Source organism: Ceratotherium simum, chromosome 34, assembly GCF_057802395.1.
Source record: "Ceratotherium simum simum isolate JZ-2026a chromosome 34, ASM5780239v1, whole genome shotgun sequence".
Taxonomy (NCBI): domain Eukaryota; kingdom Metazoa; phylum Chordata; class Mammalia; order Perissodactyla; family Rhinocerotidae; genus Ceratotherium; species Ceratotherium simum.
This window is the reverse complement of record NC_141933.1, coordinates 10,319,915-10,336,051: the sequence shown is the minus strand read 5'-3', so window position 1 is coordinate 10,336,051 and position 16,137 is coordinate 10,319,915. Positions and strand designations below refer to the sequence as shown.

The 16,137-nt window shown below is 50.0% G+C and overlaps 2 protein-coding genes and 1 non-coding gene across 4 annotated transcripts; all 3 read right to left on the bottom strand.

Annotated features, from left to right (window-relative positions):
• Window positions 1-4: 4 nt before the first annotated feature.
• On the bottom strand, window positions 5-745 carry TEX54 (testis expressed 54). Its single transcript, XM_087422763.1, has 2 exons — window positions 535-745; window positions 5-420 (listed from the first exon to the last, which is right to left on the bottom strand). The coding sequence occupies exons 1-2, from the start codon at window positions 605-607 to the stop codon at window positions 221-223; spliced, it is 273 nt and encodes a 90-aa protein (XP_087278889.1). The 5' UTR covers window positions 608-745; the 3' UTR covers window positions 5-220.
• Window positions 746-803: 58 nt separating this feature from the next.
• WDR74 (WD repeat domain 74) lies at window positions 804-6,303 on the bottom strand. 2 transcript variants are annotated; one of them, XM_004437501.3, is made up of 11 exons: window positions 6,200-6,303; window positions 6,012-6,118; window positions 5,803-5,924; window positions 3,629-3,704; window positions 3,353-3,499; window positions 3,114-3,215; window positions 2,132-2,232; window positions 1,989-2,044; window positions 1,494-1,639; window positions 1,353-1,409; window positions 804-1,029 (listed from the first exon to the last, which is right to left on the bottom strand). In XM_004437501.3, exons 1-11 carry the CDS (start codon window positions 6,261-6,263, stop codon window positions 850-852), a joined length of 1,158 nt encoding a protein of 385 aa, XP_004437558.1. In that variant the 5' UTR covers window positions 6,264-6,303; the 3' UTR covers window positions 804-849. The 2 variants fall into 2 exon arrangements, with proteins under 2 accessions (XP_004437558.1, XP_087278886.1); XM_087422760.1 differs by lacking the exons at window positions 6,012-6,118; window positions 6,200-6,303 and having other exon boundaries at window positions 5,693-5,809.
• A 1,921-nt stretch (window positions 6,304-8,224) lies between these two features.
• LOC147912551 (U2 spliceosomal RNA) lies at window positions 8,225-8,415 on the bottom strand. Its single transcript, XR_015549819.1, has one exon. It is a non-coding gene; the product is annotated as a U2 spliceosomal RNA (small nuclear RNA).
• Window positions 8,416-16,137: the final 7,722 nt, after the last annotated feature.

Sequence of the window (16,137 nt, the reverse complement as noted above, 5' to 3'; positions counted from 1 at the left end):
CCCATTGGCTAGCCCCCCCGTGACCCCGCCCCCAAGGAACCAGAGCCGGGGGACCGGGGGCTGGACCAGCCTCCGGGGAGGAGCCTTAAAGAGCCCGCAGCCCCAGCGGTGCACGCGACCAGTGCGCCCCGAGTCGGTAGCGGGGCACTAGGGCTCGGGCAGGTACACGTTAGAAACTTTATTCTCTGGAGGCTGGGGCGGACTGAGAGCAAGGCTGGGGTCACCCCTTCTCCGGCTCCTCCTGGATCTCCTGGACCGCACACCCATGCTTTTGATTCTGGGTTATCCTCTTGTTTGACGGCATAGAGCCCCGACGGCTGAACATGGATAGCCGCCGCCACACCACAGTGATCAGAAGGCTTTCGTTAGACTTGCGATTCCGGTGGTGGTCCGGCGAGTGCACATCGACCCTTTCGCTGCCTGCGGGTATGACGAGGCCGCTAAGTTCTGCTCTACCCGCCCCCATCGAACCTCCTGGGCAGTCCTGTTGGGACAGCCCCCTTTCCCACTTTCTGGGCCCTTCCCTCATCCAACCTTCTTCCAATTCCACAGATTCCTTGGCCTGCTCATCGGAGGTGTACGAGTCCTTGTCTTGGCAACAGCCCATGGCCCCGCACGGCCCCTCCAGCGGCCCCACACTACGTGCCACCCACGCCAGCCTTCGTGACTCCCGCCCGGCTTTGTGACGTCAGATATCCCGCAGCCCTGGCTCCCGCCCGGCTTTGTGACGTCAGATATCCCGCAGCCGCAGGTCTGGGAGCGGCCACCCCTCTTTCCTTCCTCCCATCACAAAAGGCTCAGGGTCATAGTGGTGTTGAGCTTTTTATTTACAAAGTGAGCACAGGCCCTTCAGGGGCTAGTGGACCCACGCCGCTTCTTCTTTCTCCGTCTGGTTTGGAGTGCCCTTTGGGTCTGCTCCAAATCAGGGAGCTTCCGCTTGGCAGCTGCCTCCAAGGAGGCCCAAAGTTCATCTGTCTCTGTGTCTTCTGGGGGCACCTTGTTGGGTTCTTGAGGCTCTTGGGGCTCATCCTGGTGAGTGGGAGAAAAGCTTAGGAGTCAGGGGCACAGTAAGAGACTCACAGGGAAGGAGGCTCTAGCTGGGACATCATCTCTCCAGGTACCACCCCTTTTACTTCCTGCTCCCGGAAACCATTCCCATCCATGCTCCTTTGTCACCCTTGGCAGTAACCCTGTCGGGACTATAACTATTAACACCCCTCAGAGAAATTAAGTAACTCAGCAGGTAGATGGACAGTTCCAGGTCTGTGTTCCAGCTGCTTCCTTTTTCTCTCCACAAGGAAATCATCACATCTATGCCCTTGGGCCCCACATTCTCAGACCGAACTGCTTACCTCCCAGTTATCCCTGCCTGACAGGAGGAGGCAGTTCAGTTGAGACTTGAGATAAACCTGCAAAAGATGTGGGGCCTTAAGGAGCCAAGCATGCTGAAATAGAAACATGAAAGGAGGGAACAGGAAGCAGCAGGCTCTTACCTTATGCTCCAGGCCCCGTGGGTTCCGGATCCTGTGTACCCTCAAGACTCTGTCCAAGCCACAGGAGGCAAGTAGGGGCTTTGAGGGGTGGCACTGCAACCCTCGGACACTGCCCGCCAGCCCCTTCAGACAGCCCACTAGGCGCCCTGGAGAAGAGGGGAGATATCACCGCTAGCTGACCAGCCAACAACCATTTATTGAGTGTTTACTGTTCAATCACTTTATGTTTCAATATTTAATCCTCAACATAATGCTGAGATAGGAGTTACCATTAGTATCTCCATTTATATCTCATTTTATGGGTGAAGGAACTACTAAGGCACAGGGAGATGAAGTAATTTGTCCAAGGTCATACAGCTTTTGGTGAAGCCAAGATTTGAACCCAGGCAATCTGCACCTGAATGAGACCTCAACCGCTCCACTGCACCCCCTCAGAGGGAATCCTTTCCTTCCTCCCACCCTTTCCCCTCCCCCAAGGCTCCCTAGTCCACTCACCTTGCCGAAGGTCAATTTCTGCCAGCTGTCCATGAGTGTTCCCCACGATCACCGAACTGAGGAGGAGAGCAGAGGCAGGTGGGGTCAGCAGGAGCTTCCTGGAGTCCTTCCTGAGCCCCACTCTTCACCCTCTAAACACTCACTTGCCCCCAGGAGTAAGGGTCATGGCTGTCAGTGGGTACTCTCCATAGGTGGCTTCCAGGACTGGTCGGCGCTGGGGGGAAGCTGGATCATAGACACGGACCTGGAGGAAGACTGAGGCATCACAAGAGTACCCTCACCCCACATAGCCTACTCTGGCTTCTCCACATCTTCGCCCCCTCCTTCAGACACTGCTTTCTTGTTATGACCCACTTAGAGAAACTTTCTCATTTGAAATGTACCCCTCTTCTCAGAGTGCTGTGGTTGGGGGAGAGGGGCTTAGGGGCATGAATGGACAGGGCTGAGGGGAGAGGTCCCCTACGTTGGGAGGTGGCAGCATTCCCATCATCTGCATGTGTGAGCATTCCATTCCCCCATACTCCCATCTTGCGATGAAAATGCAAGTCAGGCCTATTTTCAGAGGGTGCTGAATTTCAAGGAGAGAAGTTTAGCCTCAACAGGGCAAAACAGTGACCCTGTCCTGCCTGGGTCTTAGGACTTCAAATGAGACCAACTGTAAAGATCCTCAGTCCCAGTTGGGCCCTTCCTGTGAAGTTGAGAAGCTGAGACCAGAGAGGAGAGCATCAGGCCTGGGTCCCAAAGCAAATCAGAAGCTACATCAGGACAAAAATGGTTCTCTTGACATCCATTCCAATGTCCTCTCATGACACCTGCACTGTGTGCTTCTACTGTGAAGAGAACACTCCCTTCTTCTCTCCCCTCTTCCAGGTGGGAGGAAAGGGAACAGTCATAGTTCAGGAAACTCCATCTTAGAATGCAGTATACGAGAAGGTCACTGGCTCAGCCACAGGGCTGGAATGGACAGGGGAGTGCTCCCTCCTCTGAGAGGTCAGGGATGGATGGAAGAAGGATGGTGAGAAGGGCGGCTGTGCCAAACGACGGAGGCTGAACCTGCACAGGGAGGCTATTTCTCTAGGAGGCTGCATAAGCCCAGGAGGAGATAGGGATGGGATAGTGCCTCACCTGGTGGTACCCTGTGCAGGTGACAAGCTTCTGTGACGCAGGGAGGAACTGTATGTCCTGGTCCCAGATGGGAACCCGCAGGTCGAGCCAGTCATTCCGTACCTGGGGTAGATGGGGGCAGAGTTGTGGGGTGCTCAGTGTGCCCCTTCCTTCAGCCCTCCATTACCATGCCCTAAAGCCCACTTGGTCTCTGACTCATAGTCAGTGGCCTCAGCCCACTCCCTAACCCCATCACTCACGTTCTTGGCCCTGAACACAGGCTCCTCAGACCCCTGTAGGTCCCACACCTTCAAAGCATTCTCCTTCCCACCTGTGGCAACCACGTGGGGGTGTGCTGGGTCTTGGCGCATCCTACACACCCCAGGGCCCACTCTCAGTTCCAGGAGCTGAAAAGAATGGGAGATGAGAGTCAGTTCCAGAGTCCTTAATCCTCCTCCCCCAAAGCCCTCATTTGGCTCCGACCCTGGTCCCCCCTGCCTTCCCCAACCATCAGGATCAGGGCAGGGGAGCCTCACTGGGTCAGAGGATGCCTCTTTGTCATTGTCATGCCAGACTCGAAGAATACCAGAATCCACACATGTGATGAGGGTGCTGCAGGCAGAGAGGATAGAATTAGGTAAAAAAAAAAAAAAAAAACATTTTTAAGTGTTCTCTTGGCTCCAGTCGACCCACCCCCAAATTCATATTAACTAGACTCCCTCCTACTGGCCTTGTTCCTAAGGAAGCCTCTAGGTGACATGGTCTGGGCAGGGCTTGACAGCTCCCAGGTTCTCTGTCTGTTATCTCATGTAACTTCCTCAACAGGGTGATGGTTTACCAGTTTTATAAGTGAGGAAACTGAAGCTCTGAGAAATTAAAAAATTTGCCCACTCAGCTATAAATGCCAGAACCAGGGCTGGAAATCAAGTATGTGATATTGAAGAGCAGAGTGCCTTTGCTATTTCACAGCTACATCTGGTGGCCCTGGCCCTGCTGGTCTTTTTTTTTTTCTTTTTTTGTGAGGAAGATTAGCCCTGAGCTAACATCTGATGCTAATCCTCCTCTTTTTTTGCTGAGGAAGACTGGCCCTGGGCTAACATCCGTGCCCATCTTCCTCTACTTTATATGGGATGCCGCCACAGCATGGCTTGACAAGCGGTGCGTCGGTGCACACCTGGGATCCCAACCTGCGAACCGCAGGCCACCAAAGCGGAGCGTGCGAACTCAACTGCTGCGCCACTGGGCCGGCCTGCTGCCAGTCTTTCTGAATCTTGAGTTGGTCATGACAGGTCAGGATCAGTAGCTCTGAAAGGACTGAAATGGGACTGGTCTGGATTTAGGCTCTGGCCCAAGTTAAATACCAGCTTCTTCTCTCGAGTTCCCTATTCTGGGTTCCAGATACTAAATGTCAATCTCTCCCTCAAAGTACCTCTCCCTTGAGCCCAAGCAAGTCTCTCCCCGGGATGGGTATGCCTGAGCCTATGCTCCTTCTCACATCTGCCGACCCTCCCCACCTTGGTTCAGCCTTGGTATTGCTTGCCTGGGCTGTGGCAAGTCACCCACTGCTCTCTCTCCAATCCATCCTCCACAATCCTACAGGCTCACAGCTCTGACCACAGCATTTCCCACTCAAAATCCAATAACGACCCACCACCTACAAAACAAAAGTGCAAATCTCTCAGCCTGCCACTTGAAGCCCTTTACATTTAATCCCAACCTACCTCGCCCATCCTGTATTAAAATGCTGCCTCGGCTTCAACCCCCAAATGCTGCTTATCTTCCCTGAAGTGTATCCTGTAGCCTGACACCAATCCTTGGCCTCTGCCCTTTCTAGAATGCCCTTACTCCTTCCTCCACCTGTCAAAATTCTGCCCATCCGTCGCTGCCCAGTTCAAACATCTCACCTCCACAGAGCCTTTTATTTTTTATTTTTTTGTGAGGAAGATCAGCCCTGAGCTAACATCCATGCTAATCCTCCTCTTTTTGCTCTGACCGGCTCTGAGCTAACATCTATTGCCAATCCTCCTCTTTTTTTTTGCCCCAAAGCCCCAGTAGATAGCTGTATGTCATAGTTGCACATCCTGCTAGTTGCTGTATGTAGGACACCACCTCAGCATGGCCGGACAAGCGGTGAGTCCCTGCGCGCCAGGATCCGAACCCAGGCCGCCACCACTAGCAGAGCGCACGCACTTAACCGCCCCACAGAGCCTTTTAGACCTGACCTGTCAGAATTAACACCACCAAACCTACGCAGCCCATTCACAGTCTTCTCTCTCCATCTTAGGAAGAAAGCTAGGCCAGTAACCTAACCTCTCGCACTTTCCTATCCTTTACTTTGGGAGCTTCATCACCTTGGTGGTGGTTAAATCTCCATTTAAAAACAAATTCTAAACTATTAAATGACTTGCTCAGAGTCACCCAAAAGGTTATGGAGCCAGGAGAAAAACGCTGGAAGATGCAAACTCTATGAAGGCAGGTACTGTGGTTGTCTAGTTTATCTGCAGCTCTTGCATTTCGCCCAACGCCTTAACTCGGTAGGTGTTCAATAAACGTTTGTTATAGGAATAAACGAAGGCAGACAGGACACAGGTTCCTGTTACCTAGCCCAGGTCCGTGTCACGTAAGGGCTGATGGCCATTATTCGGCCGTCCTGTGGGAGCCTTAACGTTCTCCCTACGACCTGAGCGTTCAGCGAGGGGCTCAGTTTTACCCGTCGACTTGGGCGAGGCCTCGGAACGTGCCCTCCCCTCCGGGACAGTGCCTCTGGCCCTGGAATACGCCCTCCTCGGTGCTGAAGTGCCTCACTGTCCTGTCGGCGCAGCCCACCAGGATCTGCGGGCAGAAGAAAGTAGGATGGCGAGGAGAGCGAGGCTGCCGCGCCCCGACCCCCCAACTCCGGCCCGGCCAGCGGCCACTCACCTGAGTCTCGCCGCCGGCGCCCCAGCACAGGGCGCTCACCGCCTCCTCGCGCCGCGGCTGTCCCGTCGCCGTGAAGTTCGCCGCCTGTTTGCGCTGAAGGTTCACCCCTGCGGGACGCGGGCGTCAGTCGCGTCGGGGCCGCGAGCGAGCGACCCCCGCACTTCCCGACGCCCGGCCCCGCCACCCACCTTTCAGGATCCCAGTCTCGGTGCCGACCCACACATGGTTCCAGCGCGCCCCAGCAGCCGCCATAACAGAGCCTGGGAGCGGACGGCGCGCACTTCCGGCGCAGCGTCTGCGTCACCAGCGCGCGCCGAGACCCATCCGGACGAACGCCGTTTCTGGGCGCTTAAAGAGCCGGACGAGTAGAGATCCCCTGCTTGCTGCGGCTGGTTTTGCTTTACGAAAACGAGCTCTGGAGATACTTGCAGATTTACAGTGGAGATCTGAAGAGTAACTTGACCATTTTATACTTGGAGGGAAACGCCTCCCAACTGGACCGCGATGCCAGGTCGAGCCAGCCCTAGTCCTGTCCGTCCTCCAAAGCATCATGTAAAATGTTTGCTGTACAAGACAAGAGCCCACTTCAGACACGATTCAAATCACTCATGAGGCGCATGGCTTCAACCTCGAGTCTAAAAGACACAAATGAAGAAAGACGGGGAAAATGAAACCGACGGCTTTCAAACAGATCATTTTTGGAAAGTGAAGGTGGGGCGTCGTTTTTGTTTCCTCACATCGGAAGTTTGGTGATGGTAAAAATTAGGTCAAACTGAGAGTGAAAATCTGCAAAGGTAACAGAAACCATATTTCTCCCAAGCAGAAGCTGCAACTTTAAAATGTTATAACAGCCCCCTTCTTGAGTGACTACTGTTTTCTTACTAAGAAGTCGTGTTCTCTGGAACCGGAGACTATCAGAAACTTTGCTGTTTGAAATTATATCAGTAAGAATGAAGCATCCCACTCTTGCCTGGCGGATCTAAGTCCTCCACAAAGCAGCAGCTTTGGTTTCTAACTCAGCTGCAGAGCTGCCGGTAGAGTTCTGAGCACAACATTCCACATTTATCTTAATCTTGTATTACCAAGGAAACGGCACCCTAGGTCCCCTTCACAGTCCGGAGCTGATGCTGACCTCTCTGCACACAGCCCTACTTTGTGTTGAGCCTATCAAAAAGCTATTTACCGGCCCGGCCCCGTGGCCGGCCCGGGGCTTAGCGGTTAAGCGCGCGCGCTCCGCTATTGGCGGCCTGGGATTACTGGCGGCCTGGGGTTCGATCCCGGGCGCGCACCGACGCACCGCTTGTCAGGCCATGCTGAGGGGGCGCCCACATACAGCAACTAGGAGGATGTGCAAGTATGACATACAACTATCTACTGGGGCTTTGGGGAAAAAAAGGAGGAGGATTGGCAATAGATGTTAGCTCAGGGCGGGTCTTCCTCAGCAAAATTAGAGGAGGATTAGCATGGATGTTAGCTCAGGGCTGATCTTCCTCACACACACACACAAAAATTAAACCTAAACTCCGTCTTTCCGTAAAATCCTATAATTGTATTTTCCTTTATTTTGTGAGACGTCCAACCATTCCTCTGTTGGAAAGTCTCCCTCATTGTAAAGTTGGGGACACACCTGGGGTTTAAGGCTGAGGGGGCCAAACCAGTGGCCTCCCATTTACCATAGGGGAAAACCGAGAGCTCAAGAAAGACAAAAGGACCAAGCACTCTCTTCCTTACGCCAAATAAGGACTCTGAAGAGGAGTGCACCGTCCGTGAAAGTATAGTAGTACTACCAGTCGATGCACAGAGCGTTGAAGACGAAGTTGTTGTTCCCGTTTCCATTTCCAAAGTTTTCTTACTAAACTGTCCTGCGGTGAAGAATGCATCAGACGAAAACAAAAGCAAACACGAGTTTTTAACAGCTAACAGTCAAAATCGCTGCTGTTCTCAGCTGCGTATTTTCCTACATTCCAACCACACAAACTACACTCCTGTGTATCCCACACAACAGTTCAACTTTTAGATTACTAACGACAGACCCCACGAACGCAGACTACGACATAGCCTGTTAAAAAAAAAAACCTATCAAACGGAAAAACGGGTACCTAAAAAAATGGAAACATCAGCTTCTTCTGAAAGGCAGTTTACATCTTTTCAAAGAACTTCATGAACGTAAAAGGAACTAAGATCTTACTTTCAACCATAATTTATTCCCCCGAAGGGGGTGCACCGTTCCTGGAAGTACTGCAATACCAGGTCGATGCGTGGAGTGGACGGAGCAAGCTCCTATTCCATCTCCTAATTCCAAAAATCCATTTAATATATTGTCCTCGGATAGAGGACGTATCAGATATTAAACTGATAAGAACAGATACTACACTTGATCTTAGCCAAAAGGCCGAGAAGCGATACCTACCCTTTCCCTCTCCCAGCCTGCCTTACCCTTACTATAGCTTTACGTTTGTGGTGACTTTTAGGGCTAATGATTAGACTATTTTTCAATATGTAGTCTTTCCTAAACTCATTCCCTCACTATTCTCCTTTCATAATAATAGCTATATTTTGGGAGAGAGACCTTAAATAGAGTTCTTTACTGCTTCGCCTGTCTGCTCACATTCGGTATGTTTTGCATAAACCCGCCCCTCCGCTTTTCTACGTGCTTGGCATTGGTCCACACACAAGCTGTGGTTTCAACGCCCGCGTGGTCTCTTTTTCTCCCAGACTGTGGCGTTAGGCTTGCAGCCTGAAGACTTTTGGGCGCTCCCTAGGGGCGGCTGGGCGGTGGTCTCCGACAATCGATTGCAGGTGCGGCGGGTGGCGGCGCCCCATCCGGGACATTTATTTGCAGAGGCCGCGGTTGCGAGCACAGGCTTTGGGGTCCAAAGGACTGAGTTGGGATCCCCGCTCGCCACTTCCTGACTTGACGACATGAGGCATGTTGCCTAGGCTCCTGCCCCTCCTCTGTTAAATGAGGAATAATGACACGCGCTTATGGGGTGGTTGTGAAAACTGAGGACACATAGTCTGTGCGCCCGGCCCAGAGCTGACAGTGAAGGTTGGCCTTTATGACTGCCTACCCCTCGCATCCTGGGGCTCCCTGCTCCCTTCTGCGCCTCCCCCTTGGTTTGTAACATCCACCCCGACTCCGCTTACGTCTTGCCGTTTGTACCATCTATCACCCACCGTCGGCCCTTCACAAAGGGGAAAAGATGCGCTGAGAAAGACGTTTCGGAGGTTCCTGATTCCTAAATCCAGGATCCAGCGCGGGGAGAGAGTGGGTGAGACCTGTGTAGGTAAAATTTAAATGAAGCATTTCTTTTATAGGCTCAAAGCAAAGCCCGGCTGGATGAAAGGGATTAATATCAGGCCCTGGCTGAGAAGGGATTTGAGGTCCTAGTTCCTTGGAAACTATGTTAATATAAATGTGGAACGTTCTGTTAGGAACCTCGTTAACTGAAGCTCTACTCTCGGGCTGGAAATAGAGGCAGTGTCTCTGTGTCAAAGCGACCACATTGGCATGGCTGAGGTCGTTTAGGCAAGAGTGAGACGTTCCATTCTCACGGATATGATTTCAACTAGCAGAGTTTTGATACTCTATGATTTTAGAGCACAAAGTTCTCAGCACCGTGTCCCTGACGTTAATAAACAGAAGCGATTTCTACAGGTTTCTGTAAGTAAAACCAGAGGCTCCAGTGAGGGGCTGAATCAAGGGGGTATGGTCGGCAAAATAATGCCCCCACAAACACGCCCACGTCCTGATTCTTAGAGCCTCTGAAAGTGTTACCTTAAGTGGCAAAAGGTACTTTGCAGCGATGATTAAATTAAGGATTTTGAGAAGGAGAGATTATCCTGGATTATCTGGTGGGCCCGGTATAATCACAAAGGTCCTTATAAGGGATAGAGGGAGACAGGAGACTCAGTGTCAGAGTGTTGCAGCATGAGAAAGATTTGATGAGCCATTGCTGGCTTTGAAGAAAGAAGAGGGTCACCAGCCAAGGGATGTGGGCTCTCTAGAAGCTGGAAAAGACAAGAAAACAGATTCTTTCTTAGAGCCTCTAGAAAGGAATGCAGCTCTACTGACACAGCTTGACTTTAGCCCTGGTGAAACCCATTTTGGACTTTTGACCTCTGGAACTGTAAGATAATAAATTTGTTTGTTTGTTTTTTTGTGTGTGAGGAAAATCAGCCCTGAGCTAACATCCATGCCAATCCTCCTCTTTTTGCTGAGGAAGACAGACTCTGAGCTAACATCTATTGCCAATCCTCCTCTTCTTTTCCCCCAAAGCCCCAGTAGGTAGTTGTATGTCATAGTTGCACATCCTTCTAGTTGCCGTATGTGGGACGCCGCCTCAGCGTGGCTGGAGAATCGGTGCATCGGTGAGCGCCCGGGATCCGAATTCGGGGCGCCAGCAGCAGACAGCGCTCACCCAACCGCTAAGCCATGGGGCCAGCCCCATAAATTTGTTTCGTTTTAAACCACTGAGTTTCTGATAATTTGTTACAACAGCAATAAAAAACGAATACAGGGCAAAAGCAAAATTCAGTTTCTTTCAACCCCAGCCTTCTCCAAATCCTGCCAGACCCAACCTGGGGCAGGTCACAGCCTCCCAGCTGAGCAGGCTTCAGTCCTTCTGCCCAGGCTGCAGCCAAGGGTCCCGGAGCACAGATCTCTTGGTGGGCAGCTCCCCAGTGGGGTCTCAGCAGTCAGCAGTAGCCCTGTTCCTCCTCTGAAGCAAAGGCAAGTGGGAGTGGCTCCTCACTCATTCTACTGTTACCCCTGCCTCTTCCTGTGTGGGTACAGGAGGCTGAGAGTAAGGGGCACACAAGACCTTGGGAATACACTTGCTCTCTGGGAGGCCATTTGTCCATTTGCCTATGCTTATTAGCAGACACTCTACAATGATAAGCAAAATCAGACATGGACCTTGCCTTCATGACGTTTCCAGCCTTCTGGGGAAAATCGAGAGAAGGCTCCTGTGATCCTCCAGGCAAGATGAAGGTGGCTGTGGTGGCAGAGATGGAGAAAAGTGGAAGAGTTCACAGAGGATCATTGGCTTTGATGACAGGTAAAGTGAGGCCAAGGGAAGAATATTCTTTCCATGTGGGTACATTTAAACTTTGTAATTTAATGTTTTATTTTCATAAAACTGATACAAATTGTCAAGTAGTGTTCAAAGGCTTATAATAGCCTCCTCCCCAATTTACACCCCTTTTTTAACTCTAAACTTTTTTTTTTAATGATACTTCCTTCTATATTTATAAATTGATTGGACAATTTTAGACTTTCTGGTGTTTTTTTTTTTTTTTTTTTTCTTCTTAAGAAGATTTTTTTTTTCCCAAGGAAGATTCACCCTGAGCTAACATCTGTTGCCAGTCTTCCTCTTTTTGCTTGAGGAAGATTTGCCATGAGCTAACATCTGTGCCAATCTTCCTCTATTTTGTATGTGGGTTGCTGCCACAGCATGGCTGATGAGTAGTGTAAGTCTGTGCCTGGGAACGGAACCCAGGCTGCTGAAGCGGAGGGCACTGAACTTAACCACTAGGCCGTGGGGAAGATGTTATAAACTTAAAAACCAACACACTATGAAGCGGGTTGAAGAAATGCATAGTCAACCTGAAGAGGTTTATATATATTTTTTCAATTATTTTATTGAGGTCGTAATGGTTTATAACATTGTGTAATTTCAGGTGTACATTATTATTTATCAGTTTCTGTATAGATTGCACCGTGCTCACCACCAGTAGTCTAATTTTTATCTGTTACCATATATATGTGCCCCTTTACCCCTTTCACCCATCCCCCAACCCCCTTCTCCTCTGGTAACCACTAATCTGTTCTCTTTATCCATGTGTTTATCTTCCGCATATGAGTGAAATCATGTGGTGTTTGTCTTTGGCTTATTTTTGCTTAACATAATACTCTCAAGGTCCATCTATGTTGTTGCAAAGGAGACAATTTTGTCTTTTTTATGGCTCAGTAGTATTCCATTGTATATATACAGCACATCTTCTTTATCATTCATCAGTTGATGGGCATTTGGGTTTCTTCCATGTCTTGGCTATTGTGCATAATGCTGCAATGAACGTAGGGGTGCATAAATCTCTTTGAATTGTTGATTTCTCTCTTTTTTAAAATATTTATTTATTTATTTATTTTAGTGTGTGTGTGTCTGCGAGGAAGATCAGCCCTGAGCTAACATCCACGCCAATCCTCCTCTTGTTTTTGCTGAGGAAGACTGGCCCTGGGCTAACATCTGTGCCCATCTTTCTCCACTTTATATGGGATGCTGCCACAGCATGGCCTGATAAGCGGTATGTTGGCGCACACCCGGGATCCGAACCCAGGCCGCCAGCAGCGGAGTGCTCGCACTTAACTGCTAACACCACAGGGCCGACCCCTGAATTGTTGATTTCAAGTTCTTTGGATAAATAACCAGTAGTGAGATAGCTGGATTGTATGGTATTTCTATTTTTAATTTTTTGAGAAATCTCCACGGGGCTGGCTCGGTGGCACAGCGGTTAAGTGTGCACGCTCCGCTGCGGCAGCCCAGGGTTCGCAGGTTCAGATCCCAGGCGTACACCGATGCACCATTTGTCAAGCCATGCTGTGGCGGCGTCCCATATAAAGTAGAGGAAGATGGGCACGGATGTTAGCCCAGGGCCAATCTTCCTCAGCAAAAAAAGGGAAGGATTGGCGTTGGATGTTAGCTCAGGGCTAATCTTCCACACACAAAAAAAGAAATCTCCATACTGTTTTCCAGAGTGGCTGCACCAGTTTGCATCCCCACCAGCAGAGTATGAGAGTTCCCTTTTCTCCACTTCCTCTGCAACATTTGTTTTTTTTTGGTGAGGAAGATTAGCCCTGAGCTAACATCTGTTGCCAATCCTCCTCTTTTTGCTGAGGAAGATGGGCACTGGGCTAACGTCCATGCCCATCTTCCTCTACTTTATATGGGATGCCGCCACAGCATGGCTTGATGAGTGGTGCGTAGGTCCGTGCCCAGGGATCCAAACTTTCGAACCCTGGGCGGCCAAAGCAGGGCACGCAAACTTAACCACTATGCCACTGGGCCGGCCCCACCAACATTTGTTTTTTGTCTTGGTAATTAGAGCCATTCTAACAGGTGTAAGGTGAAATCTCATTGTAGTTTTGATTTGCATTTCCCTAATAATTAGTGATGTTGAACATCTTTTCATATGCCTGTTGGCGATCTGTATATCTTCTTTGGAAAAATGTCTGTTCATATAAAGAGATTTTTAATTTTTATTGCATTCCCTAAATCTTTTGAGAATCTGTTGAAGGCTTTCCCCAAATAAATGTATATTTGTCTTACATAATTTAGCATACAATTTCCAGGGAGATTCTTAAAGCCCCTTGAAGGCACTCACTAACCTACAGGTTAACAACCACAGCCCTAAAGACACAGGAGAACCTGACTGAAGGAATCCAAACACGTAAAAAGAGGCCACGTCAAGTGAAGGAAGAGGATCTGAAGGTCCTGGGGGCCATTGTGGGCAGGCCCATCCAAAGGCTGTCCAAGAGAGATCCCTGACTCCAGGACTTAAGACTGGCTACCCTGGGCCCACTTCCCTTCACAGCAACTCTGGGTTGGAGTTAGGCAGGTCCTGGAAAAGAGGCACCAACTCGCCTCTTGGCTACCAACTCCATACTCTTTGCCAATTTGTATTAACTCCCTGGTTCTCTATAATTCAAATTTTCTACTCCTATTTACACTCTCTGCTGAAATGATCTCATCCAGTGCCCCCGGTTTCCCTGCCATCCATCCCCTGGTGACAACTGATTCCCTGTCTCCAGCCTGACTGGTCAGTGGTGCCCGGCACCATTCCAGGTGCTTTATATGTATTAACAACCTTAAAGGATAAGTAGGTAGCATCATCTTCGCTCTTTTGCAGATGGGGAAATGGAAGAACAGCAGGTTAGGTGGTTTTCTTTTTTTCTTTTTTTTGGTGAGGAACATTCACTCTGAGCTAACATCTGTTGCCAATTTTCCACTTTTTTTTGCTTTAGGAAGATTAGCCCTGAGCTAACATCTGTGCCAATCTTCCTCTACTTTGTGTGTGGGTTGCTGCCACAGTATGGCTTCATGAGTGGTGTAGGTCTGCGCCCAGGATCCAAACCTGTGAACTGGGCCGCCAAAGCGCAGCACACCAGACTTAACCACTACGCCATGGGGCCAGCCCCTAGGTGATTTTTTTTTTTTTTTGTGAGGAAGATCAGCCCTGAGCTAACATCCATGCCAATCCTCCTCTTTTTTTTTTGCTGAGGAAGACTGGCGCTGGTCTAACATCTGTGCCCATCTTCCTCCACTTTATATGGAATGCTGCCACAGCATGGCCTGACAAGTGGTGCATCGGTGTGTACCTGGGATCCAAACCCGGGCCGCCAGCAGCAGAGCACACGCACTTAACTGCTATGCCACGGGGCTAGCCCCCCCAAGTGATTTTTTTAAGGTCACGTAGCTTGTAAGTGGCAGAGACAGACTCCAAATCCAGGCAGCCTAGCTTTGGAGCCCACATTCCTAAACCCTTTGCCATACTGCCCTCACTTGACTCTCTCCTTGGATGTCTGGGAAGTGTCTCAAACTCAATACAGTTGGCCCTCTGTATCTGCAGTTTTGGCATCCACGGATACAGAGGGCTGATTGTATTCATTGTACTAAGCCATTTTATACATATAAGGGACTTGAGCATTCTCGGATTTGTGTAACCGTGGGGGTTCCTGAAACCAGTTCCCCTCAGTTACCCAGGGATGACTGTATATCCAAAATGATTCCCTCCTGCTCCCACCAGAACTTCCTTTATGCTCCCTTCACCTCACCCCCACATCCACTCCATCAGCCAATCCTGTTGCTTCTACCTCCAAAATACGTTCTGAATCACTCCATTTCATTCCATCTGCTATTCCCTAGCCTGGCCCCTTTTGCCTCCAGATCTCCCCATCTTCTGTTTCAGGTTTCAGCTCAAATGCTACCTCCTCAGAAATGCCTTCCCTGGGGTGGGTCAGGTGGCATAGTGGTTAAGTTTGCATGCTCCGCCCTGGCGGCCCAGGGTTTGCTGGCTCAGATCCCTGGCGCGGACCTACGCACTGCTTATCAAGCCATGCTGTGGTGGCATCCCATATAAAGTAGAGGAAGATGCGCACAGATGTTAGCCCAGGGCCAGTCTTCCTCAGCAAAAAGAGGAAGAATGGCAACAGTTTTAGCTCAGGGCTAATCTTCCTCAAAAAAACAAAAAAACAAAAAAAGAAATGCCTTCCCTGACCACCTTTCTTACCACATCACAGATTCTTGTTCTCTGCCGGCATTTATCATATATGTCAGGGTGCCTGAAACTCGGTGCTATTGACATTTTGGGCTGGATAATTCATTGTTTGGGGAGTGGGAGACAGGGAGCTGTCCTGTGCATTGTAGGGTGTTTAGCAACATCCTTGGCCCCTACCCAGGAGATACCAGTAGTATACCTCCCCAACCCCCCAAAGTTGTGACAACCAAAAATGTTCCCAGACATTGCTAAATGTCCCCAGGGCGGCAAAGTCACCCCTGGTTGAGAATCATATTTCAAATAATCTTATTTGTCGGCTTATTTGTCTTATTTTGCTGCTTCCTCTTCTTCTAGAATGTAACCAAAAAGCAGTTAACAAAGGCAGGAGCAAGGCCTTGGTCTTGGTGAATACATTGCTAGGTTTGGAACGGAGCAGCTTGTTGGCACTGTTACCACTTACTGTAGTGAAGAGACTTGGGGACGGGTGGACATGAACAAGACAAGGAATCAAGGGTCTGAATGTCTGGCTGGATATCAGATGGGGAGGTCAAGGGGCGGCTGGACCTACCTGGAGCTTAGGGAAGAGGTCTGGGCTAGAGATGTTGTAATCTTTTTTTTTTTTTTTTTTAATTTTATTTATTTATTTTTTCCCCCCAAAGGTCCAGTAGATAGTCGTATGTCATAGCTGAACATCCCTCTAGCTGCTGTATGTGGGATGTGGCCTCAGCATGGCCGGAGAAGCCGGTGCGTCGGTTCGCGCCTGGGATCCGAACCAGGGCTGCCAGCAGCGGAGTGCGTTCACCCAACCACTAAGCCATGGGGCCGGCCCGAGATGTTGTAATCTGAGTCA